Genomic DNA, 26310 nt, shown 5'->3' on the forward strand with positions numbered 1-26310 from the left:
TTGAGAAACATTTCCCTCTCAAACATGAAGTTGATCAAGACATCACCATAGACAGATACACACGATTCAGTGTTACCTCACTGGCAGTGGTTTAGCTGCTAAGTCATATCTGACTCTTGCGACCCCATGAACTGTAGCCCGCCAGGCTCCTCTGTCCATGGGATTCTCCAGGCAAGAATACTGGAGTGGGTTGCCATTTCCTTCTCTGTTAATCTTATTCTATTTGGTGCTGAAGTCCATGGATTTCTGGGCCTACACTACCCTGATATTATTTAAACATTTAGTAGCCTGAATGTGTTATAGGTATTTCCAACTGGTGTCCTCCAAGCTGAATTTGAGATCTGGATTTGGGCTCATGGGGGTAGACTGTGCTGTGCTATGCTTAGTCGCTTAGTCATGTCCATGTAGCCTGCCAGGCTCCTCAGTCCATGGGGATTCTCCAGGCAAGAATACTGGAGTGGGTTTCCATGCTCTCCTCCAGCGGATCTTCCTGACCCAGGAATCGACCTGGGATCTCCTGCATTGCAAGTGGATTCTTTACTAGCTGAGCTACCCAGGAAGCCCCAGGTGCAGACTGCATGGGCTAAAATGTCAGTTGAGGAATCTTCTCTTATCTCTGGTTCCAGGAGAGAGCTCTGCTACAACATTCACTTTCTAACATCTCCGTATAACAATAGTAAGTCAGTCCAGGTCAAAGCCCTTCAGATAGGCTTTCAAGGGGGTCATCCTTTCCTTTAGTTTACGGGGAGGGCTTTCGTTCTTACACGAACCCCTCTGCCATCACACTTTCAACAGGAGGTATTAGGTCAAGCATATCCCCTCTCAGCTCTCTAAGTACATTCTCACCCCCACACTCCCTCACCCCTCCATCTACCACTGGCTTTCTGTCTTGAAGCATCTAAGATTCCAGATTTGGGTTTAGGTTTTGGAGGAAACAGTTCTTGTAGATCTGAGGCAGATGTCACTGGGTCCAGCTCGACTGACCAGGGTTTTGTGGATGATATTGGTGCAAAGCCATTGGCAACAGTGAAAACACACTCACACACACACAAAACAACGACAACAAACCAACAAACAAATATTGGATTTCCATCTGCCTTGTGCATCTTGTTCAAAAATCACTGCCACTGCTTTCAGTTTTTCCCCATCCATTTGCCATGAAGTGATGGTACTGGATGCCATGATCTTAGTTTTTTGAATGTTGAGCTTTAAGTCAGCTTTTTTCACTATTAGGAAACTCTTGGTGAAGTGGGATGTGAATTGGAGTGGGTCAGGTGTTTCCTGATCTGCTCCTTTATAATTTTAATAGCATACTGATTTCTAGCACATCAGTGAACAAAATAAATAAGAATCTCCTCTATAAAGTTCAGAGATTCAGAGAAGAGGTAACAAGATTGGCAAGGGTCTTCTTGCACAGTGGAGTTGCCATTGGAGATTGCAAATGAGTATGATGTGGTCAAGGTTCCCTAGAGTGACAAAGAACTAATAAAAAAGATTATCTATCATTATCTAATTACCTATCATTATCTAACTACCTATCATCTATCTATTATCTATCTATTGTTGTTGTTCACTCAGTCATGTCCAACTCTTTGTGACCCCATGGACTGCAGCACGCCAGTCTTCCTTGTCCTTCACTGTCTCCCAGAGCTTGCTTAAACATATGCCCATTGAGTCAATGAGGTCATCCCACAATTCATCCTCTGATGTCCCCTTCTTCTCCTGCCCTCAATCTTTCCCAGCATCAGGGTCTTTTCCAGTGAGTCGGCTCTTCACATCAGATGGCCAAAGTACTGGAGGTTCAGCTTCAGCATCAGTCCTTCCAATGAATATTCAGAATTGATTTCCTTTAGGATTGACTGCTTTGATCTCCTTGCAGTCCAAGGGCATCTCAAGAGTCTTCTCCAACACCACAGTTCGAAAGCATCAATTCTTCTGTGCTAAGCCTTCTTTATGATCCAACTCTCACATCTGTGCATGGCCACTGGAGAAAACAGGCTTTTATTAGTCAGACTTTTGTCAGAAAAGTGATGTCTCTGCTTTTAAAAACTCTGTCTAGGTTTGACATAGCTTTATCATCTACCTGTCATTATCTATCTACTATCTGTCTATTGATCTATCATCTATCTATTTATGTATCCATCTGTGTATCGTTGTCAACCTATCCATTGACCATCTATGTAGGTATCTATCTTTCTGTGTATCTATCATCTTTAACTGATTGGAATTGGCTCATGTAACTATGTTGGCTGGCAAGTCCCAAACCTGTAGAGCTGATGTCCTAGTTTTAGGGCCATCAGACAAGTAAATTCTCCCTTCCTCAGGGGAGGGTCAGTTTTTTGTTCTATTCAGTTGTCATTGTTCAGTCGCTCAGTTGTGTCCGACTCTTTGTGACCCCATGGACTGCAGCACACCAGGATTCCCTGTCCTTCACCATCTCCCAGAGCTGCTCAGACTCATGTCCACTGAGTCAGTGATGCCCTCCATCCATCCTGTCCTCTGTCGTCCCCGTCTCCTCCTGCCTGTTCTATTCAGGTTTTCGGTGAATTGAATGAGGCCCACTCACATTATGGACAGCAATCTGCTTTAATTCATTTAAATGTTAATTTCATCCAAAACACACACGCAAACACTCAGAATAATGTCTGGGCACCAAATGACTGGGCACTCACTCCATGGACCAACCAAGTGGACATGTAATCTGAGGTTACCACCAAGCACATGGAATCATAGCTCAGGCTTCTCTTTGTAAGAATTTGGCTTCTGACTATGAGAGAGAGGCTAAAATCATACTAATCCTTCCTTAAGGAAACTGTAAATGCTGACTAAGATATAAAATATAGATGATTAAAGGTACTGGAGAACAGTGTAGAAGCTTGAGGTAAGGACAGGGAGAAGATTCCAGACAGAAAGGAAGTGTGTTGCAGTGAAGCAACATTTGCTGCTGGTTCTTCCCTGTAGGACTTTTGCTGATTTCCAGTCTAGGGCACAGAAGTGGGCCGAACACAGTGGCTTAGAGCCTATAACACTGTCACTAGACTGAGGAAACAAAAAGGAGAGTCAGAAGCAGCAAGAAGGTAGGATGCAAGGGACCAATTATCTAGAAAATAGAGACCCACAAGGAAGTGAATTCAGTGTTCTGCACACAATTTCCCTTCAAGGAATTTTCTGCCTGTACTCCATGAGTCACACAATTTCCCCTCTGTCCATGGGATTCTCCAGACAAAAATACTGGAGCAGTGAATGCATGGGATACTGAATAATCAGACAAAAGTTAACTGCTAAAATAACAGAGGTTTCAGCAGGCTCGTGGTATTCAGGGGACAAGAACTGGTGCATGAACTTGTGAAGGGGGCAGTGGAGACCTCCTAATTGCTACATGAGGTGGGGGAAGGCCAATTAAACCAGACCTCAAAGACACTGAAACCCAATCTTGACTCTTCGAGAGAATCTTTCTGTCCTCTCTCTGCCCAAGGGAAGAAAATAAAATATTCCCTTGAGAAAGAAAATAGTCACAACTACATGATTTTTGATATACATTGTTTGGCATCTAATAAAAACAACCAGTCATGACAAATAACAGAAAAAAATAGCTGAAGATGAAGAGGAAAAATAGAGAATAAACATTCATAGGTATCTAGATATTGGAGCTATCAAGCAGACTTTCACCCTGATTATTCTGTATAATGAAATAGAAGAAAAGACAAACGTGGAATTCACAAAAAGAATCCAATTAAAATTCCAGTATTAAAAATAAAATAACTTCAGTTAAGAGTTCAGTAGAGGTATTCAATAGCAGTCCAAACAGAGGAAAAGAGAGAAGGAGTGAGAGATGGGCAAATAGAAAATATTCATATTAAGCCTAGAGAGAAAAAAAGAACAGAAAATGCAGAAAAGCACATGAGAGACATATGAGACAGGATGAAAACATCTAATACATGCATAATCATGATCCCAGAAAAAGAAGAAAAAATTGGAATAAAAGCAATTTTTAAAGAGATAATTTCTGAGAATTCTTCAAAACAGACATCAAATAGCATATTCTAGAAGTTACATGAACCACAAACAGGATTAATATAAGAAAAACTGCACGTAGAGACATCATTTTAAAACAGTTGAAAGACCAAAAAAAGAGAGGGTGGGGGGAGAAGAAATTTAAAGCAGCCAGAGGGGGAGAAATTCATTATCTTCAAAGGATTATAAAAATTATAGACAGCTTTTCAGCCAAAAATATGAAAGTCAAATATAATGGAATGACATCTTTTCAGCACTTAAAAAAAAAAAAAAAAATCTGCCTACTTAATACCCAGTGAAATTATCCTTCAAGAAAGAAGGCAAGATAAAGGTGCCTTCCTGTGAATTAGTCTGGTTTCTTGATCAGGAAAAGAGGCACTGGGAGTAGTTTTTGTAATAAAGGGTTTTATTATAGGAACTGGGGCTCTCAGGGGTGTGGGTGAATTGGATGAGGGGATGAAGTTCTGGAAGGCTGGAGCTGGGGAAACAAAGTCACCAACCTCTTCAGCCTAAAATACTGAAGTGGCATGTGTGTGAATGTATGTTCGGTCGTGTCTGACTCCTCGTGATCCCCTGGGCTGTAACCCACCTGGCTTCTCTGTCCATGGGATTATCCAGGCAAGAGTCCTGGAGTGGGTTGCCATTTCCTTCTCCGGGGGATATTTCCTGACCCAGGACCGAACCTGTGTCTCCTGCATTGGCAGGCAGGGTGATAGACAGTGGCTTTTATGATATTTTCCCCACAGGGTCCTGTGTATTCTGGCAGGCTGCACATGGCCAGGGCCTTAGTTCCAGCACTCAAGGCCTATTTACCTACAACCCGGGGCAAAATAAGTGTAGCTGGCACTCTAAGGCATGGCAGAGATGGTTCAAGACCTACCAAAAAGAAAATGGTAAGATCTTTAAAAATATAAATTTTAGGTAGCTGTTGACTTACATTGAAAATGATCAGGTTCTTCATCCACTTATGGTTACTAGGGGAAGGGGGAGGGGGAGGGGGAGGGAGAGAGAGCTTGGGAGTTTGGGATGGAAATGTGCATATTGCTATATTTAAAATAGATAACCAGCGAGGATCTACTACACAGCACAGGGAACGCTGCTCAATATTCTGTAATAACCTAAATGGGAAAAGAATCTGAAAAAGGACAGATACTTGTGTGTGTATAACTGAATCACTTTGCTGTACGCCTGAAATGAACACATCATTTTTAGTCAACCATATTCCATATGACATAAGAATTAAACAAAAGAAAATGATCATGGTCTTCTAGATGGTTCGAAATCTGGTTTGGAGTCTAAATACATCTGGAACCTGCACTTGGGGAGAAACATACTCAATTCACAGATGATTGAAAGTGACAGCTTAAGAAGGGAGTGAAGAAGCAGCCCAGTGAATGATCACCAACAATGATGTTTCTAGAGGAAACTCACAGGGCTCTCACCTGCGCAGGCCTCTGCAGTCTCAGCCCTCATTCCTGGGCCAGCGGCTCCCCCTGGGTGCCACAGTTCTGTCACAGCCAATGTCCCCCCACAGCAAATGTCCCTGAAGCAAGAGCGGTCTCACCCTCCAGGCGGATTCCCTGGGCAAAGTCCCTGAAGGTTCTCCATCCACACCTTTGGGTTCTGAGGATGTTCTACCTCCATGGTTTCACTGGGAGGGTTTACATCGCACACCTGGACCAGTGGTCACCTGAGGGATGTGGACATTCCCTAGAGCTGACCTATGCTCTGTGGGAGTAAAGGGCAACCTTGAGAGCTGGGGCAGCCAAGAGAATAGGATGGGGATAAAACCACCATTCGTTGAACACCTACTGTATGCTGCTGCTGCTGCTAAGTCGCTTCAGTCATGTCCGGCTCTGTGCGACCCCATAGACGGCAGCCCACCAGGCTCCTCTGTCCACAGGATTCTCCAGGCAAGAATGCTGGAGTGGGTTGCCATTTTCTTCTCCACCTACTGTATAACAGGTGTTTAATGCTTTGCACTCAGGACCTCATTTGATGTTCACAATTCTGTGTGTGTGTTTTTTTAATGAATTTAACAGTATTTGAGTTATCTATTTATTTAAAAATAAGTATTTTATTTATAAATATGTATAATATATTTATAACATTTCACTGCCTCAGCAGTGAAATAAATATAAATAAATACTTTATTTTTGACTGTGCTGGGTCTTTGCTGCTGCATGAGCTTTTCTCTAGGTGCCCTGAGCCAGGGTTACTGTTCATTGTGGTGTGTGGGTTTCTCATTGTGGTGGCTTTTCCTGTTGTGGAGCACAGGGTCTAGAGTGCACGGGCTTAAGTAGTTGAGGCACATGGGCTCAGCAGTTGCAGCTCCCGGAGTCTAGAGCACAGACTCAGTAGTTATGGCGAATGGGATTAGTTGCTCCACGGCAAGTGGGATCTTCCTGGATCAGGGGTCAAACCCATGTCTCCTGCATTGGCAGGCAGATTCTCTAGCACTGAGCCACCAGGGAAGCCCTGCACATTGGGTTTTGTGTTTTCCATTGTGTCCAAGAGGCTGAGGCACAGACAAATCAAGCATCTTGTCCAAGGTTGTCCAGCCAGTGGGAGGTAGCAAGAATTCACTCGTGTCCAGAAGTCTGCCTCAGCTGGTCTCCCCAGGAAAGGTGAAAAGAGAAGACAGGAGAGAGAGTGGGCTGTCTGTCCAGCTTGAAAGGGAGTGGGTTCCCTCCTACTAAACCCTCCCATGGGACTCTGTGTCCCATGTCCCTTACACAACGCCCTTCATCAGGCTGTTTCCTTCTCACCTCTGAGGCTTTGCCTCAAAATGTCACCAGGTGGCATACCTCCTGCCTCACAGTGTTCCATTAGTAAACGTGTTTCGCTGCTTCCTTTGTATCAGTCCCCGACTCAGGAAATGGCTCTAAACAGATGAAAGGGCACGTCTCTGTCCTCCAGGCATGCTTCTGGGTCTTTCCCTGTAACCTCTCCCCCAAAGGCTCCTGCTCACCGGCTTTCCCCCTCCTTCCCTTCTCCAGCCTAGGGGGTCAGGTCCTTGCAGTACTGGAGCCAAGGAGGTGTGTTTGGGTGACTTTGGAGTTGTTCTCCTGGCAGGTGAAAGTGAAGTGAAGTTGCTCAGTTGTGTCAGACTCTTTGTGAACCCATGGACTGTAGCCCACCAGGCTCCTCCATCCCAGGAATTTTCCAAGCAAGAGTACTGGAGTGGGTTGCCATTTCCTTCTGGATCTTCCTGACCCAGGGATCGAACCCAGGTCTCCCACATTGTAGGCAGACGCTTTACCGTCTGAGCCACCGGGGAAGTCCAGGAGGTGTACCCTAGAGGTGAAGCATATGGGCTCTGGAGCTGGACAGCCTGGTTCAGCTCCAGGCTCTGCCTTGGGCTAGCAAACCATGCCTCAGTTTCCCTACCTGGAAGAGGGTCGCAGAGCAGAACTACTTCTCATGATGTCAGGGGGGCAACTAATAAATTTATTGATATCTGTCAATTGCCTATAATGCTGTTTAATCCATAGTATTGAATGCACAGTGGGCACTGGACACAGAGAGGGAGACTTGAAAGGTTGGTCAACGGTTCTGTGATCACCATGCCTAGGCTGGAGCAGAGAGTTAATAAAAATCTCTAGACCCCCTGGCTGCCTTGGTCTCAATTCAGAGCCTCTTCTCCAGTAGACAGGATTGGATTCCACTTGTAGTTTCCTGGGTAGGAAGGCTAAAAGGGAGCACACAACACATTCTGCTGAAATTCAGCTTCATCCCTGGGTGCTCTGCTCAGTCACCATCAAGGGTCCTTCACGTGCATCAGACTTTCCTGGGTGCATTCTCACCCACAGAGAACTCATCCTCACTGCTGTCTCTCTCTAGGGCAGCGGTCCCCAACCTTTCTGGTACCAGGGACCGGTTTCATGGAAGATAAAGTTTCGTGGTGCCCGGGATGGTTTCAAGCACATTACATTCGCACTTTGCTTCTAGGATTATTGCTGGTTCCACCTCAGATCAGAAGGCATTAGATCCTGGAGGTTGGACCCTCTGCTCTAGTGTTTATTATATTTCCCTGTTTCCTTTCCGCCACTGGAATGTAAGCCCCATGAGGGCAGGGCTTATTGTCTGCTTTTTTCACTGGCCTGTTCCCAGAGCCTGACAGTGCCCGGCACTTAGCACATAGTGGGTGTTCAGTACATCTGTGTTGATCTGCACGTGTTCAGCTCCATAGCGGTGCATGTAGCCCATGTGGTGGCCACCTACCTGCACACTTTAATTTTTTTAACTTAAAACAATTTTTTTTTCTTTATTTCTGCAAGAGTGAATTCCAGGGCTGAAGAGGATTTGGGCAGCTCTTCAAGCTTTTGAAGGTTAACTCTTATTCAATTTTTAGTTCAAAGCAACAGAGAGGTCTTGTGCTTGGCAGCTTGCCAGGACACAAGGCAGGCCTCCTTGGATCCCCTCCTTTCTAACAAGAGAAGTATGGTCCACATAGGCAGGCAGGGCAGGGTGGGGAGGGGTGCAGAGGGCCCAAGGGGGCTGGTTGGACATGGGGTCACGTGTGCTGGCGGCCTGGCGGAGGCAGGAGGTGGGATGGGCCAGGACAGGGCACGAGGTGGGAGTGGACTTAGTGCAATGCCTGTTCTGGCTGAGCCCTCACACTGGCTTCACCACACCTGGTCTCATCCACACCCACCTGTCAGGAGTCTCCAATCAGTGCTTCATCCACACCCACATCTGCTCATGCACTTGTACAGCCACTCCCCACTGTGGACAAAACAGAGTCCACACCCTTTACCCTGGCAACCAAAGCCTCCAACATTTAACTTCGTATCCCTCTCCAGCGTGACTTTCTCCTGTGATCCTATGCAAGCCTTCTATTGCTATGAAGCTGGTCTTCTCTTCTTTTCTCAGAACATACATTTTCCTTTCTTTTCTCTGGTGGTCTTTGCCCATAACACATCTCCTCCATCCTCTCCTGGACTGTCTTACCCTCTTTCTCTTTATTTCAGGCTTCCCTGGTTTTCAAGATCCAATTCAAGTCTTACCTCCTCGGGATGAGGGTGGGGGAGTTCTACCACTTGCTCTTGTTGGTACAGCTTTTTCCTAGACATGTACCATCCACAGTCACCCTCTAGGGACCAACTTCATTGTGGGGATGTAATGTCACATTCATGGTACATACATGCAGCTGTGTTGGCATTTCTGAGTTTCCCCACTACTTCCAGACAGATGCCTTTTTGAGACTGGAGGCACACACTGGTGGGAGTGGGCCTGCTGACCCCCAAAAGGATGCATCATTGCTTAGATGCAAATTCATCCCACTGATCAAGATTGCACCATAAGCCCACTGTCTCACCAGGCCATATTGATTTTTCCACTTTCTTTGATCTGGAGTTGTCCTTGGACACTTGACCTCTGTTTCTGGATTTTATTTTATTGGCCCATCCTCGCACCCCCTTCTTTTCATAGAACATGGCTTACAGTTCCTGCCCTGCTTCAATCTCCCCTCAAAGTGAACTAACTTCTGACATCCAGGCAATGATATTTCAGGTTGACATCACTTTGCTATATAGCCAAGATGGGTCACCAAGCAGCGAGAGATTCACTTACTCCTCCTGACGTCCTTTGTGCCTTTTCCTAGGACTTTTGCCCAAAGGACACTCAGGAAGGGTCAGCAGTGGTAGCAGCATTGGTGGACTGCTCCAGGGAGGCTATAACCGAAGGCTGTTCTCATCGCCAACTTTCTAGCCACAGCTGACTCCAGATTGGAGGAGACAGTAGGGTGAATGACTGACCCCTGCTCTGGGTGCTCACCCCCCTCTTGTAAGCATCACTCCTCACTGTTCACAAAACCCAGGGTCAACTTTATTAGCATCTTTGCACAGATTCACTGGTCCTCACAGCATCCCTGAGATGCAGGTTGGTGCTGGCCCTCCTGTTTTTTTAAAAATGGACAAGACACCCCCTGGCCTCCCACAATGGTCACCCAGCAGCTGGGTTGACAACTTTTCCCAGGAAGAGTGGGCTCTCGGTGGTCACCTCCCAAAGGAGCAGGAGGAAAGGCCGGTTGAAACGGGCGTGTGGGGCCGACGTCACGTTCAGAGACCGAGGCTGGGAGAGGAGGCTGGAGGCCACAGCTGCCTCGGTTCCCCGCTCACTCACATCCACTGTCGCCTTGTGTGACACCTAGGAGAGCAGAGGGCAGAGACAGCGCGGGGTCAGGGCGCTTCAAGGGGGCGAGGCCACCTCGCGCAGCAGAGGGAGATGGAGGCGGAGTTACCCCACTCAGGCCCCGCCCTCCCAGGAAGCAACTCCTGCCTTTATTTCATTTCCTTCCTTCAAAGGTTTCTCTACCTCCATCATCTCCTGGGGTGTCACCCTGGCCATGCTGTTTGCTCTTTGAAGGAGAGGCAGATAGGCCTGAACGGGGCTGAGGGCTGCACGAGCATGTGTATTTGCTCAGTCATGTCCAACCCCATGGACTGTAGCCCATCAGGATCTTCTGTCCATGGGGTTCTCCAGGCAAGAGTACTGGAGGGGGTTGCCATTTCCTTCTCCAGGAGATCTTCCTGATCCAGGGATAGAACCCATGTATCCTGCATCTTCTGCATTGGCAGGTGGATTCTTTACCACTGTACCACCTGGGAAGCCTGCTCAGGCATGCACCAGTCTGTAAAAAGCCAACAGCGACTTTTAGGAGCATTTCCCAAGCACTCGGGTGTACGTGGCACAAGCTGGAGACTCATTTTCTGTTACGAGTTGCACTTGTTCTCGCTAAGTCTGTTTCCTCATCGTTAAAATGGCCTGCTCCACCTAAGTCAATGGTTTCCAAAATGAGCCCAGCAAAACCAGGTTGTCTGAAGTGCCAAGCCCTCTACTGGCCTCCATGAAAAGAATTCTGCTCTTCACTGTTTACAATAGCCAGGACATGGAAGCAACCTAGATGTCCATCAGCAGATGAATGGATAAGGAAGTGTTGGCACATATACACAATGGAGTATTACTCAGCTATAAAAAAAAACACATTGAGTCAGTACTAATGAGGTGGATGAAACGAGCCTGTTGTATAAAGTCAGTCAGAAAGAGAAACACCCATACAGTATATTAACACATATATATGGAATTTAGAAAGATAGTAAAGATGTAAAGAAAACTTTTGGACTATGTGGGAGAAGGTGAGGGTGGGATGATTTGAAAGAATAGCTTTGAAACATGTATATTACCATATGTAAAACAGATGACCAGTGCAAGTTTGACGCATGAAGCAGGGCACTCAAAGTTGGTGCTCTGGGACAACCCAGAGGGATGAGACGGGGAGGGAGGTGGGAGGGGTTTTCAGGATCGGGGGACATATGTGCACCCATGGCTGAGACACGTCAATGTATGGTGAAAACCACCACAATACTGTAAAATAATTAGCCTCCAATTAAAATAAACTAATTAATTAAAAAGAAAGAATTCTGCTCTTTTAAACCTTGTGAAAGTGAAGTCGCTCAGTCGTGTCTCTTTGCGACCCCATGGACTGTAGCCTACCAGGCTCCTCTGTCCATGGGATTTTCCAGGCAATAGTACTGGAGTGGATTGCCATTTCCTTCTCCAGGGGATCTTTCTGACCCATGGATCGAACCCGGGTCTTCTGCATTGTAGACAGACGCTTTACCATCTGAGCCACCAGGGAAGTCATGCTAAGTCACATCAGACTCTTTGCAACCCTATGGGCTGTAGCCCGCCAGGCTCCGCTGTCCATGGGATTGTTCAGGCAACAATACTGGAGTGGGTTGCCATTTTCTCCTCCAGGGGATGTTCCCAACCCAGGAACTGAACTCGCATCTCTTATGTCTCCTGCATTGGCAAGCACGTTCTTACCACTAGTGCCACCTGGGAAGCCCTTTAAAGCTTCATTTTCACACGACTCCTTAGGAAGGTTTCTGAGGCTTTAAATTTAATTAAATTGAAAGTGCTGGCCTTGACAATCTCTTTCATTTCTAAAAAGATCTGTAAAGAGATAAATCTAACAGCGAAGTTTACCATAAATTAAATCCTTTAAAAGATTAAATTATTCCTTTTTGCTCTTGTTTGTTCTCTCCATGATGGACAGGTACACACACACACACACTCTCACACTCAGAACCCTGTCGCTGTTCCCTAGTTTCATGTTCCAAATCTCAGCTGCTCTTTCTGAAATTGAAGACAGTATACTTTATGAAATTCCTAGCAAAGACTAAACTGATAATTAATGACTCTACCTTAGGAAGGCAATGGAAGAACAGAAGGGTCTTTCTGGTTTTCCCTCTTATGGAAATTGCATTCTTCTTCTCAAATACGAACTCTCCCTTCCTGTAGGCTGTCATCAGCCCCCGCCCGTGCCTGTGGCCTGCAGTGCTTCCTGCAAGAGAACATGAGCCCACCCCACTGATGGCTGTCTTAACTGTGGGATTCGTCTTAGTCAATGAGTGGCCTTGACAGAGGCCATGAGTGAGGAGAAGTGCTAAGAGACATTGCATGTTTTCTCTGTTTTTTCCCCACTGCAATGAGAATGGCATGTCCCACATAGAAGCCTCTCTTTTAACCTACATTCTAGAATGAAGAAGACACGCGAAGTAGATTTGTAGTGAAATGTAGTGATACACCTCTGATATGTCACATGAGTGACATAAACCTCTGTTACAAGAAGACACTGAGATTTGGGGATTGTTTGTTACTATAGCAAAGCTGATGGATACACTTCCTGTTCATGCCCACTACTCTCTACAGTTGTAACAAAGGTAGATAGAATCTCACTGGCTGCCTTTGGAGGAAGTTTAAAGGATAAAAAGAAGGCTGGTCCCACCCCTGGGGAAATTCGGGCTCCATGGATGGGCTTCTACTCTATTCAAGACGCTGTTGCTTCTTTGAAAAACATAGAAGTCTAGACGAAAGGGGAGTAAAAAGGGAGCTGCCAGTGAAAAGAAGCCTTAAAAATTGTGATATTAAGGAACCAGAAAAGAAAAAAAGGAGCACTTGACTTTCAAATGAACCTTATGTCAAAGGAGAACATACCCTCCCCCTCCCGGCCAACACACACACCCACATACACCACCTTACCCTGGAGATGGTTCTGTTGAGCTGCCCAGTGATTCCTGAGTAGTCAGCTTCTGAGTTGAATAAGCCAGTGAGACCAATATGGGGAAGTATCTCTTCCAGGTTATATGTTCCAGAAATGGAAAACTTTGGCAGGTGCAAATCCAGCAGGCTGGGGAGAGAATCAGACGGAGAAGCACTGCTATCTCATTATACAGGCTGCTCTTGCCCTGTGTGTGGGAAGCCTGAGCTTTGGGAGGGAGACGTGCTCCCCAGGGCGGGGTGGGGAATCAGGCTTCTCATGATACCACCTACTATGCCAGAACATCCCACAATCCAGAAACCCCTTTTCTTCAGACCACACAGAGTATCTTGTCTGGATCTAAGAAGACTCCTGGCACAGCCATAGGTGTTCATCTTTGTCACATTTCTGGAGGACTTTATAGGTGCTGGACATTGGGTTAGGTTTCCAAGGCTTCGCTGATTAAAGTCACAGAGTAACTATGGAAGGTAAATGCTGTTAACATTGCCCCACCTCCATATCTGATTCATGAGCAAGTTCTGTTGGCTCAGTTTCTGAACTATATCCTAAACCCATCTACTGGCAACCCCTTAATAAAGCTACACCATCTTTCACCTATCTGGACTTCAGGGGGTGTTGAAGATCTGATGAGAGACCTTGCATGTGAAGTGACATCATGAATCCAGAGTAACTCTCTCTCCTGTTACTGCCATGCCTTTGCCATCAGATTATCTTATTCCTGGATGGCATCACTGACTCGATGGACATGAATCTCAGTGAACTCCGGGAGTTGGTGATGGACAGGGAGGCCTGACGTGCTGCGATTCATGGGGTCGCAAAGAGTCGGACATGACTGAGCGACTGATCTGATCTGATCTGATCTGATATTCACAAGTTTCCTTTGACCCACAGAATTCTGTCCTTTTCTTCCTGGGATTATTCATCTCTGAAATTATTGTTTGACAGTTGTCATGACACCTGCAAGCTTGGTTTAGTTACCAGCCAGCTTGGCAACTTGTGCCTCAAATAAATTCAAATTAGAGATGCTAATTCAAATTATTTTTTATTGGTTTAACTCCTAGGCCAATATGAGGGTACAGATGTCTAAGTGAAGTGGGAGCTAGTGGGAAGTCGGTGAGTTGAACAGTGATAAAAAGGAAACAAATGTGGAGGACAGAAAGCAATAGGGTATGGCAGAAATTACATTGGCCAGTTTTTGAGCCTACCAGACACAATTTTCACAGGCAGCATTTGGAAGGCAGGTCCTGCCATAGAGCGGGGTTTGAGTACAGCCTAGCTGAGGGGTGTCTTTTAGAGAGCCCAACATAAGAGTAGGTGTTCAATCAATGTAAATAAAGAAATGGAGTTATCAGAAAGCACAGTTCCCCTGGGCAGACCAGCCTTTCTCATAGCTGAATAAAGGGAAACCTGCTGCTGCTGCTACTGCTAAGTTGCTTCAGTCGTGTCTGACTCTGTGCGACCCCAGAGATGGCAGCCCACCAGGCTCCCCCATCCCTGGGATTCTCCAGGCAAGAACACTGGAGTGGGTTGCCATTTCCTTCTCCAATGCGTGAAAGTGAAAAGTGAAAGTGAAGTGGCTCAGTCGTGTCCGACTCCTAGTGACCCCATGGACTGTAGCCTACCAGGCTCCTCCATCCATGGGATTTGCCAGGCAAGGGTACTGGAGTGTGCTATTGCCTTCTCCGAAAGGGAATCCTGGCAGCTTGAATTTTCCATGTCTGGAAGCCCATTCAAATGCCACCGTGATATTGTGACTCTCTGGCACAACACGTGGTATCAGGGAACAACTGAGGTTTAGATAAATAACCTGGGTTGGTTTTGATCTTTGAAGGTCAAAGTGGGAGGTCAAAACAGACCCTTCTTAAGAAAAAAAAAAATCTACTGGTCTAGAAGATTCTATGGTACTTCCTCCTGTGATGGGGGAAAGGGCAGGTTCATCCCAAGGGAGCTTGAGAATATGGGGCTAGAGTCAAACTGACCAGAGCTGTGTAGAGTCACAGACAACAGGAATAATTCCCTAAATCCTGGCCTCTGTCCTTCACCTGTATCTTTTATTTGGTACTTGAATCTCTACCCAAACACAGAACACCGTTTCTCTATCCTTGGTACCTGTGCCACTGGGGTGCTGAGAGAAGGCTCCCATGGGGATGAAGGTGACTGACACTTATCAAGTAGTGATGGTGGATTTAAGAGGTTTAGTCTATACCCCACCCCTTTGAAGCCAGTGAATGTTCTGACCAATAGTATATGGCAGAAATGACATTGGCTAGCTTCTGAAACCAGACCTTAAAAGAGCGGGAGCCTTCACTTCCTGTCTTTCAGAATGCTCCCTCTTGGATCCTTGAACTGTCATATAGCAATATCAACTGTGCTGAGCTGCTGTGCAGAAGCCCAAGCTAGCCTCATGGAGATGCTACATGGACAGAGAGAGATGCCTGCTAAGCTCTTAGCTTAGCCAGCCAGTCAGCCCAGGCTCTAGACATCCAAGTGGAGGAAACTTCAATGCTCCACTTCTGGCCACTATCTGACTCTGTCTATGAGAGACCCAAGTGAGAACCGCCCAGCTGAACCCAGTCCACCCGCAGAATCAAGAGAGATACTAGATGGGTGTTTTTCAAGCTATTCTTTTGGGGGTGGATCGTTATGCAGCAAGAGGTAATTAGAACTTGAGGCCAGGTTTTATCCAGAGTACCCCATAAAAGAAGATAACATCTCAACAATGGGTTAGTTGGAGTATGTGGTCTAGGGAAACCAGAAAAGGCTAAAACCACTATGAGAAAAACCACAAACCAAAAAGCAAGTGAGAGAGAAGCGGATAGGTAGAGTTTTCCCAAACTGGCGATCGGCATTTTTATTTTTACAATGTTCTTCTTGGTATTTAGGTTCTTTAAGGAATGTTTTAACTAAAACAGAGCCACTCTTACGAAATACCCACTGTTCTTGTGAATCATAATTATTCTTAATATTGGATAATTGTCCTTGATCTGATTTGTTACGTACACTTAGCTGTCTTCTGGTAGTAAATTATTATCTGGAGAAAAAGACAAGAGGAAAGGCAGAAAGATGTCCAGGAAGGGGTGAAGAAGTGAAGTGAAGTGAAGTCGCTCAGTCATGTCCGACTCTTTGCGACCTCATGGACTGTAGCCTACTGGACTCCTCCGCCCATGGGATTTTCCAGGCAAGAATACTGGAGTGGGTTGCCATTTCCTTCTCCAGGGGAACTTCCCGACCCAGGGATCAAACCCGGGTCTCCCGCATTGTAGGCAGACGCTTTACTGTCTGAGCCACAAGGAAGGGGTAAACATGATTAATGCCCGGTAAGCCCTTCTCCTGCACCAGGTACCACTCTCATGTTCTATATGTATTAACTTGATTAATCCTCCAAGCAACCCAGTGTGGTGGTTATAATGGCCCCATTTTACATTTGAGAAAATTTGAGACCCACATCCTGGAGAAGGGCATGGCAACCCACTCCATCCAGTATTCTTGCCCGGAGAATTCCATGGACAGAAGAGCCTGGTGGGCTACAGTCCATGGGGTCACAAAGAGCTGGACATGACTGAGCGACTAAGAACTGAGACCCACATGGCAAGAATTGCCCAAGATCAAGTAGTTGGTTAACCGGCAGTGCAGAGAGCCAAGCTAGGACTTAGGATCTTGCAACTGGAGTTGATCAAGACCTGCTGGCTTTTCATACAAAGTCAGCCAGAGTCCTTCCGCTCTGGCACTTACCTGGGGAGGAGCAATTTATCCCATTTCTTCAGGGTCTCTGGCTGCAAAGCGGCCTCCACCTGTGCCATCTTCCCTGGGTCAGGGAGGATCAGCAGGGCCTGGGCATTTCCACTGTATTCCAGCCGCAGGACAGTGCAGGCCACCTCCTGGTCATAGAGGAACCTGTGCATTTCCTTCTGGTGCATCATGGGGATGCGGAGAGAGGTCCTCCCATCCACAAAGAAGCTCTCTTGCTTCTGGGTCTGGTAACGATTGAAAGGATGCTTCCACTTGGCTTAGGACAAAAAACCCACAAAACCATGAGAAGACATTCTAGGAGGGCAAGCCTGGGGAGACATACACTAAGCCGCACTGGTTAGAGATGCAGAATCTCTCACAGTCCTGTCCACGTGTGCAGTACTTTCTTTCTTTCTATTTACCATCTCCACCCACAATCATCTCCTGACTTGACCTCCTGAAAACACTGGTCTTGGTGATGGGGGAGGGGGCTGGCTCATCCTGTTCCTCATGCCCACCCCCAATCCATGACCAAGTATTGCTGATTCTGTCTCCAAAGTTACCACTTTATTTGAAGCCACCATCTGACTTTGAACCATTTCAGGAACCTTGTAAGTTGTCTTTGTTCTACCCTTAAGTGAAGTAGCTCAGTCGTGTCTGACTCTTTGCGACCCCATGGACTGTAGCCCACCAGGCTCCTCCATCCATGGGATTTTCCAGGCAAGAATACTGGAGTGGGTTGCCATTTCCTTCTCCAGGGGATCTTCCTGATCTAGGGATCGAACCCAGGTCTCCTGCATTGCAGGCAGACGCTTTAACCTCTGAGCCACCAGGGAAGCCCTGTTCTACCCTTATTCTCCTCCAAATCATTTTCCAGGTTGTAGCCAGACTGAACTTGCACCAGTCTAATTAAATTTGTTTCTTTCTTGAAAATGTAATGGTAACTCTTTTCCTTGGACCTTTGCACATAATGTATTTCAACCTGAACCCTCTTCCATTCATTTCTTCCAAAGCCTCTTTGCCTGAGTATGTCTAACTCATCCTGTGTGTCTTAGCTTAGATGACTTCTCTTCAGAGAAGCCTTCCCTTGCTCTTTGAATCTGGAAAATTATATCTTCCAAGAACTCCAGTGCACCCGTACCTACCCAGAAGAGTATCACTTTCCTACTGAGTTGTAGTTGTGCTTTTTCTTACTGACAACTCACATGGGACTGTGGCCTCCACAAGAAAGAAAACTCTGTCTCATTCATATTGTTGTGTGGTCACCAAGTCGTGTCCAACTTTTTGTAACCCTATGGACTGTAACCCACCAAGCTCCTCTGTGAATGGGATTTCCCAGGCAAGAATATTGGAGTGGCTTACCATTTCCTTCTCCAGGGAATCTTCCAAACCCAGGGATTGAAACTTTGTCTCCAGCAGATTTCCCCAAAAGGTAATGAAAATCCTTGTGATATACTTAGTACTTAATGTATGCTTTTGAATGAATGAATAACATTCCCAGAGGTCTTAAACATAAAGCCAAAGTTTACCTTGAAAATCATTCATTCAGCAAATGTCCTTAACCTGAACACATCCTTAAACCTGTGTCAGACTCAGGAGAACCAATAATGATTTAGACTCAGACTCTAATGGTGCGAACCCAAGGATGTGAGGAATACACACCAACCCTAGGATACTGGTTGCCTTTAGGGAGGGATAGAAGGAGGAAAATAGGACCAGGGAAGGATTAAGAAGGAATTGAATGTATCTGCAATATTACTTTAAAAAAAAACCTGAAGTGAATGGCAAAATGTTAGTATGTGTTAATTCTAGGTACATGGAGGTTTTTATGTCATTTTCTACATATTTCTGTAGGTTTGAAATAGGCAATAATATAAAACATAAAATATTTCCCTAATAGTGAATTACTAATAGAAAAGTAAGATTAACTGTAAATTGTATTTAAAAAATCAGAGTAAAAGTAGAACAGAAAAAAACATGGCAAAAGAAATCAAATATTGATAAATTAAGAAGTAGTGATATAAGACCAAGGCTTCTCTGGTGGCTCAGTGGTAAAGAGTTCACCTGCCAATCCAGGAGATGCAGGTTCAATCCCTGGGTTGGGAAGATCCACTGGAGATGGAAATGGCAACCTACACCAGTGTTCTTGCTTAGGAAATCCCATGGACAGAGGAGCCTGGAAGCCTACAGCCCATGGAGTGGCAAGAATCAGACATGACTTAGTGACTAAACAACAGTAAAAACAGATAAGACCAGTATTTAAATATAGGGAGGTAACTTCCAGAAGATACAGCTATAGACTTTTAGATAGGTGCCTTTTAGGGGCAGGGTTGGAGATGGAGGAGCCTGAGCCAGCCCTCACCTTTAAAGAACATATAATTCAAGAGAACCATGAGCGTGTCTTGGGTGAACTCCTCCAGGCAGTCCACGACCTGCCCGTACGTTTGCCTGCTCACGTAGCCATTAATCTGCTTCCTAGTTGCATCAGAGTTTGTGAAGTTGGCAGAAAAGGCAAAAACTCCATACAGCTCCCTGATGTTGTCCAAAATGTGCTGCTGAGGCTTCAGCTGCGTGTCCAGGAACAGAGAGTTGCCTAGTTTCAGTTCCAATTTGGGGCTAGGTAGGTCAAGGGTGTGGATGAGGCTCTGGAAACCCCGGTGGATGTCGGCTTCTGGGGTCTCGGTGAGATTGAAGCCGAGGCCCTCCAGGATCTGAGTCCGGGTATCAGCTTGCACCCCCAGAGAGAGCAGGGCCAGGGTGCTAGAGAGGCTCACTGGGGAGAAGAAGATGTTTCCTGGGGTTTCTGCTGCCAGCTGCTTGTACAGACGCAAAGCGAAGCTGGTAAGGGTGGGTGTGATTTTCTGGTAGGCGGGGAGGGACTCTGAGAGCTGACCACGCGGGGCTTCAGGCACCCTCAGGCTCTTATCTCCATGGGCAGGAAAGGGCTGACAGTGGACAGAGGCCAGGATCCCAGCTCCCAGCAGCCACAGCCACGCCGGCCCCATCCTCTGAAAACAAGATAGGGAACACGTCATCCTTCTTCATAAACAGCCTCGTGTTTACACAGTAACCCACATCCAGGCTGGATCCCACAGAGATGTCAAGTGGGGCACTGCAGAGGGTGAGGAGGGGGTGAGCAAGCTGGTTGGCTCCAGACACTTTCCCCCAGGGCTTCAGTCACAGCAGGAGCCCCTTCTCAGCTTTATGTATTGATTCATCTATAACATTTTGTTGATTTTTCTGAACGATGAACCCCTCTTCCCCCTCCCCAAAATAAACTCCAACAACTTCCTTTGCCTTCCTCCTCCCTGCCTCCCTTCCTTCTTCCTTCCTTTCCTTCTTTCCTTTTTCTTTCTACTTTCTAGTCATTCTTTCAATCATTCGTTAACTTTCAAAGACTGGGGTGACCCTCAATAGTATAGGACAAAAGTCAGGACACTGTGACAGGACTGGTGCTGGCCTCCCCTGCACTTGGGTGTGGCCTTTGACTAGCATCTTGCCTTCTGGAGGGGGTAAGATGCTGCATGAACCTCCTGGCCAGTCTTTCCCAGAAGGAGGCATACCCTCTACTTTTCTGGTCTCCATGAGCTGGAGTGTGGATGTGACAATCGGCCTCAAAGACCTTATGGGTGGGGGCAGCTCATGAGGCAGGCAAAGCCACGGTGGGGCCTGGGGGTTGGGGGAGAGGAGAGAGATTTACTCCATCTCTGTTATCTCCGGTAGCTCTTGTCACTTGCAGGGGCTGAAACCTCTATCTTAACTGATGGAGAGATTTAGGAAAGACATCTGCTGAATTGAGTCTCCCACCCACAAATTCAAATGTTGAAGTCCTAATCCTCAGCATATCAGAACGTGGTCTTGTTGGGAAATAGAGTCATTGAGTTGTAATTAGTTAATATGACGTTGTGTGCATTCAGACTAAGTGGCTTCAGTCATGTCTGACTCTTTGCAACCCTACAGGCTGTAGCCCGCTAGGCTCCTCTGTCCATGGGATTCTCCAGGCAAGAATGCTAGAGTGGGTTGCCATGTCCTCCTCCAGGGGAATCTTTCTGACCCAGGGATTGAACCTGCATCTCTTATGTCTCTGAGGCTCTAATCTATATGAGTGGTTGCATGGGCCCTAATCTCTATTACTGATGTCCTTATAAAAAGGGGAACTGAACACAGGCACACACACACAGGGAGAAAGAGATGTAAGGATGAAGGCAGAGATCAATCAGGGTGATGATTCTAGAAGCCAAGGAACACCTAAGATTACAGGAGCAAAGAGAGCGGCCTGGAGCAGACTCCCACCTTGGAGCCTCAGGACCCAGCCTTGCCGACACCTTGATCTTGGATTTCTTGTCCTCAGAACTGTGAGAATCCATTTCTGTTGTGTAAGCTACCCAGTTTGTGAAAGGTTGTTAATGCAGCCTAGGAAACAAATACAATAGCTCCTGCGCTTTAAGGAGCTCATTGATATGACTCCATTAATATCACCCATAGTATCATAACATCATTAATATCACTCTATTAGTATGAAGTGGCCAGAAGAGCCTTCATGCCACCCCTAGGGGGTCAAAGTGCTTCGGGGTGAGAAGTGCAGCATCAGCTCGGGGTGAAGGCTTATCACACATGCGTCCCCACATCCACACAGAGCATGCACTTGGCCCCCCCACCCCCACCTTGCTGTCCTCGGTAAGGAGTCCCATCCCCTTGCTCCTTTCAAGACTGACACTTCTGTTGTCCCATGCCACAGCGGCCATCCACAGCTCACCACCCCATCCTCGTTTGTCTATCCTGATATATTTTATGTCTTAACACACTATTGACCAGGGGATTTTGCAGAAACCAAATCCTGTTGCTGGTGTTTTGTTATATAAGTGAATATTGAAATGACTCTGGTCAATAACGTTCCAGTGACAAAGGATATAGCTCTGATCAGTACGTTGTTAATCAGCACCTTTAATGCCTTTCACCCAAACCAATGATCTCTGGGCCATTTACATATTTTTGCAGATGGTTTATAGCACCTGGTGCCCTAAAAATCCCATTAAACCCCAAGGCCAGTTGTTGGGAGGGAAGAATGTAGTCTCATTATTGATTATGTCGAAACACATTTGCTGGTCAAAGTACTGTAGGCAGATCCCCAAGGCCACATCCTAACCTCTCCACTGCAGCTCAGTACGTGGCATCACTGACTCAACGGACATGAATTTGAGTATGCTCCAGGAGTTGGTGATGGACAGGGAGGCCTGGCATGCTGCGGTCCATGGGGTCGCAAAGAGTCAGACATGACTGAGTGACTGAACTGAACTGAATTGAACAGAACCCACTTAGTCATGATTCTCATTCATATTGGGAAACAGAACAGCTTAAAAATTGGACTGCCCCTGGAGAAAATTAGAAATACAGCTGTAATAAAACTTTTTCCAGTTTATTCTTTTTATCCCAGTGAACTCACCACCATTTTCTACTTATTGCACCCCGAGGACACCCAGACCTGCAGAGTATCTATTTCTCAAAGGACTGAACTGTAAGTCAGAGGGCCTGGGTTTGAATCAAGGCTCTGTAGTTAAATCACTGGGTGGCACTGTGTTAAGGAAGCTTTCTGAACTGCTGGTTGATATTTGCAAAATGCAAATGACAATGCCTACCCCCTGGGGGTGGGGTCGCTTAAGGATCATAAGACATAATATAATGTAAAAGCACCTGGCATGTAGGAAGCATGCAATGCTAATTTTCACCCCTTTCTACTGAGACTGGATGTAGTTACACCAAAGTTATTCCTTTATTCCTTTTCCCAAAAGATCTCAGAAGAAAATTAAGCATCCCATGAATTAGGTATAGTATCCCTATTTATTGTTTCTTTTGTGGTGGAGATGGAGATATTAGCTGTATTGGGTCACTAGTTCCCAGCCTGTTCTCAGATGCTGTGGGAGGGATGTGTGTGAAAGTGGGGATGATATTTTGGATCATCTCAAAGTCTGGAGAAGGAGATGCAACTGCAGTGTAGTGGGAAAGAGAAAGCTCTGGAAATGCTAGAGTAGACTCAAGCCAGGAAGCATGGTCTGCCCCACATCCCAGCTGCGCCCCAGTGGAGGAAAACTGCTTCACGTCATTTCATGGAATCCTTATGAGAACCTAAGACCTCGGTAATATAATCCCTGTTGTATGCATGGGGAAACTGAGTCTCGAGGCCAGACAGACACAAGTGGCAGGAGCATGGGTCAAATTCCAGACCAGGGCCCTGAAGCATCCCTCTTTCATATAATAAAATGTCCCATCAAGTTGCTACGACTGTGAGATCATTTTGCTTTGGGTTGTATTGCTCTGCTTTCTTGTCTAACTGTGAGAAATACTGGGAGTTTCTCAAAAGAAATTTAAAGGCCAAGTTATTCATAAAAGGTTGTTTAAAACCTGAAGTTCCCACTTCAAGGCTTAGAACCAGTACATCATCACATTTTTCCTTCAGGGAACTCAGTTCTGCCGTTTATTCTGCCAAAGTGAGAAGGAGGGACTGGTTGGGGGAGGGGGGGTGGTGCGCAGGGGGAGGGAGAGGAGGGGGGAGGGAAAGAGAGAGTGCCCTCATCCCCACCTTCATTTCAGACACGAGCATGGTACTCACAGCAAGGTCCCTGGGCTGGGGGCCCTGGGTCTTCAGCACCGCCTCGCCTCCTACCCGCAGGAAAATAGTGTTTGACAATCACGGCAGCCTAGTTAATATTTGTCAGGTCAATTCCTAGGACTGGTATGAAGGCCGGAAGTGACGTATTCTTTATCGTTTGCGTCCTGCTGGCCTGTCCTGCAGAGTGAATTGAGATCCTGGACCCGGCCTGGTGAGTGAAGACATTCACATATGGATGTGATGTCAGGGGGTCGTGACGTGGCAGCTGCTGACCCATTACTGGTGGTTTTGTGTGTTCTGGGCTGTGTCCTTTATGAATCACTCTGAATATGAGATGTTAACTACGTACTGTGGTGATCATTCCACAATATGTGTAAATCAAACCATCATCCTGCACACCTTGAATAAAGCCTTCATGGACTCCCTCTGCTAAATGGAACCGAGCCAGGTGGTAGATGCTCCCCTCCCCCAGAGTAAGCAGATGGAGTTTATTCCCTGTGGAATATCCAAGCTCCAAAACTCCAAAATGCAGGACCATCAGGAGAGGAAGCTGGGCCTTGCCCAGACAAGAGATAAGGGACCACATATTTCTCATTTTCAAAGTCAAGAAAATCTTCCCAACTGGAAAGCTCCTTGGAGGTTAGAAAGGGAGGGGGTTGCCACCCCAGAGTAAGTGATGTCAGTTACCCGTAGTCCTCTTCGATGGAGCTCATCTTGACTGAGAGATGCACATGAATACATGAGAGGACCCATCTTCCCAACCCAGGAATGGAACTGGGGTCTCCTGCATTGCAGGCAGATTCTTTACCAACTGAGCTATCAGGGAAGCCCAACTATGGGTTCAAAACCAGGCAAACCCAGAAGAAACGCCCCATATAGGTGATTAAAACTGCCACGAGGCACCACTCTTTCTCTCTCTGAGTCTACCCATGTCTGTCTACATGTCCTGTACTCTTTTTCCCAAATAAACACTTTAATTGTTTCAGTACTTTCTGTATTTATGGGAATTCTTTTCTGCAAAGCCAAGGGGCCAGGACCTTGTCACTGACCACTGGTCTAGTGATTAGGAACTGGCTCTCTCCCTACAGCAACCTGACCTCAGTCTCTGACAAGGAACTGAAAACCTGCTTCAAGCCACTGCAGGTTGGGGCCACTAAGGTCAGGACCAGGCCCTCAACATCCTCTATGATCACCTTCCCTCTCTGCCTCTGCCATGCATCTGCTTGGATATGATCCATGCCCAAGCATGGGTCTCCTGGCCTGCTTCCATTTGCTTATGCTTCTGACTCCACTTCCTCCACATTTTCTAAAACAATCCACCTCACGGTTCCTCTCTCGAGTTAGCTCTTTACTGAACTACTTTTCCAAGGTACTCTTGTGGCCCATCCCCAGTCCTCTCCTTTCTTGTAGCTTGGGTTTAAGTGATAATGCCAATGACAAGGCCTTTTCTTGGGCATCTTTGTTAAAAGAATGAAAGTTCTAGCCCTAAAACGACTCCTCTGATAGTGGATGGGGTTCCTTCAGGCTCACATCATCCCCAGAAGAACACACTTGGGTTGTGTCCTAAATCCCACCTCAGAGGGACTTTTCATGTTTTGAGGGGGCCCAGGTCTCTCTTGTCCAGTCCAAGGCTCCTGGGTCTACTGGTGGCCCCCAGGAGGTTCTGTCTTGGTCATGTCATTACATGGCTCAGGAGTCAGTGCCCCCGCCCCATTTTTGTCCAACCGTCTCACTCCTGGCCTTGTGTTTTCAGCACTGAACCTGGAATTTCTACCAGAAGAGTTTCATTTCACCATCTGGCCTAGTCTTCTCTGGCTGCTATGCTGAGCTAACCCATCCAGGCAAGGTCCTGCTGCGGGGGTAGCACTACTGGGTCAGCCTGTTTGGATGTCTTTGTGCCCTTGGCCTCTGGACCTGACTTGTCAAATGTCTGGTTGCCATCAGACTCCTTGATTCTATATGTCCAAGGAAGTTCATAGCCAGCCGGGTAATACCCAAGTCCCAGCCACACACACACACACCCTATTCTTTGCATATATTGTCCTTTTTTTTTCCCACACTGCCTTTACTTCCTGTGTGGTAGGGGGCAATAACAACTCTCTCATAGAAGGCTGTTTTAGCTCAGTTGGTAAAGAATCTGTCTGTAATGCAGGGGACCCAGATTCGGTCCCTGGGTCGGGAAGATCCCCTGGAGAAGGGAATGGCAACCCACTCCAGTATTCTTGCCTGGAGAATCCCATGGACAGAGGAGCCTGGTGGGCTACAGTCTGTGGGGTTGCAAGAGTCAGACAGGACGGCAACTGACTACAACTACCACTACTAGAAGCTTGCTGTAAAGGTGAAAAGAGACCAGGTGAGGGACAGAGGAGATGCTGCCAACATATTCGGGACTTTTAACCTCTCTGGTACCCCCATTTCTCCCTGGGGCTGGGTGAACACATGGAAGGCCCCCCAGGGGTCTGTCCTCTTCCCAGCCTCCTCTCTGCAGTGGGACCTGCCTCTCCCTGGGGCTGCTGGGGGCAGGGAGCAGGGGGCAGAGGGAAAGTACAGATGAGGGGCCACGCTCTGACTGCCAGTTGGGCAGGAAGCAAGGCTGTGAGACAACACCCAACTGAAACAGCCCTCCTGCACCTGCTCACCCGCTCAGAATTGCTTCTCTGCCTATGTCAGCCTTGTTCCAGGATAGAAGACATCCTGGCCAAATGTCCCTGGCAGACCCCCTCAACCCCCTTATGCTGCTCTGTTCCTGGACAGAAGACCAATGAAGACCTGTCCCCACTCCATTCCCAGACCACACTTCTCAGTCTCAGTGTCTCTGACGCGCGGCTGGTGAATTGTACTCTTTTTATTCATGGCCTGCTAAGTTCCTATGCTGCACAGCGTGGCCCCGGCT

At 46.8% G+C, this 26310-nt stretch overlaps 1 protein-coding gene across 1 annotated transcript; it reads right to left on the bottom strand.

The window, feature by feature from the left end:
• Positions 1–9960: 9960 nt before the first annotated feature.
• Positions 9961–19815, bottom strand: SERPINA11 (serpin family A member 11). Its single transcript, XM_055555579.1, has 4 exons — positions 19173–19815; positions 16814–17087; positions 13063–13210; positions 9961–10164 (listed from the first exon to the last, which is right to left on the bottom strand). The coding sequence occupies exons 1-4, from the start codon at positions 19813–19815 to the stop codon at positions 9961–9963; spliced, it is 1269 nt and encodes a 422-aa protein (XP_055411554.1).
• Between the last annotated feature and the right edge of the window lie 6495 nt (positions 19816–26310).

The sequence above is a fragment of the Bubalus kerabau genome, chromosome 19 (assembly GCF_029407905.1).
Source record: "Bubalus kerabau isolate K-KA32 ecotype Philippines breed swamp buffalo chromosome 19, PCC_UOA_SB_1v2, whole genome shotgun sequence".
Lineage (NCBI taxonomy): Eukaryota > Metazoa > Chordata > Mammalia > Artiodactyla > Bovidae > Bubalus > Bubalus kerabau.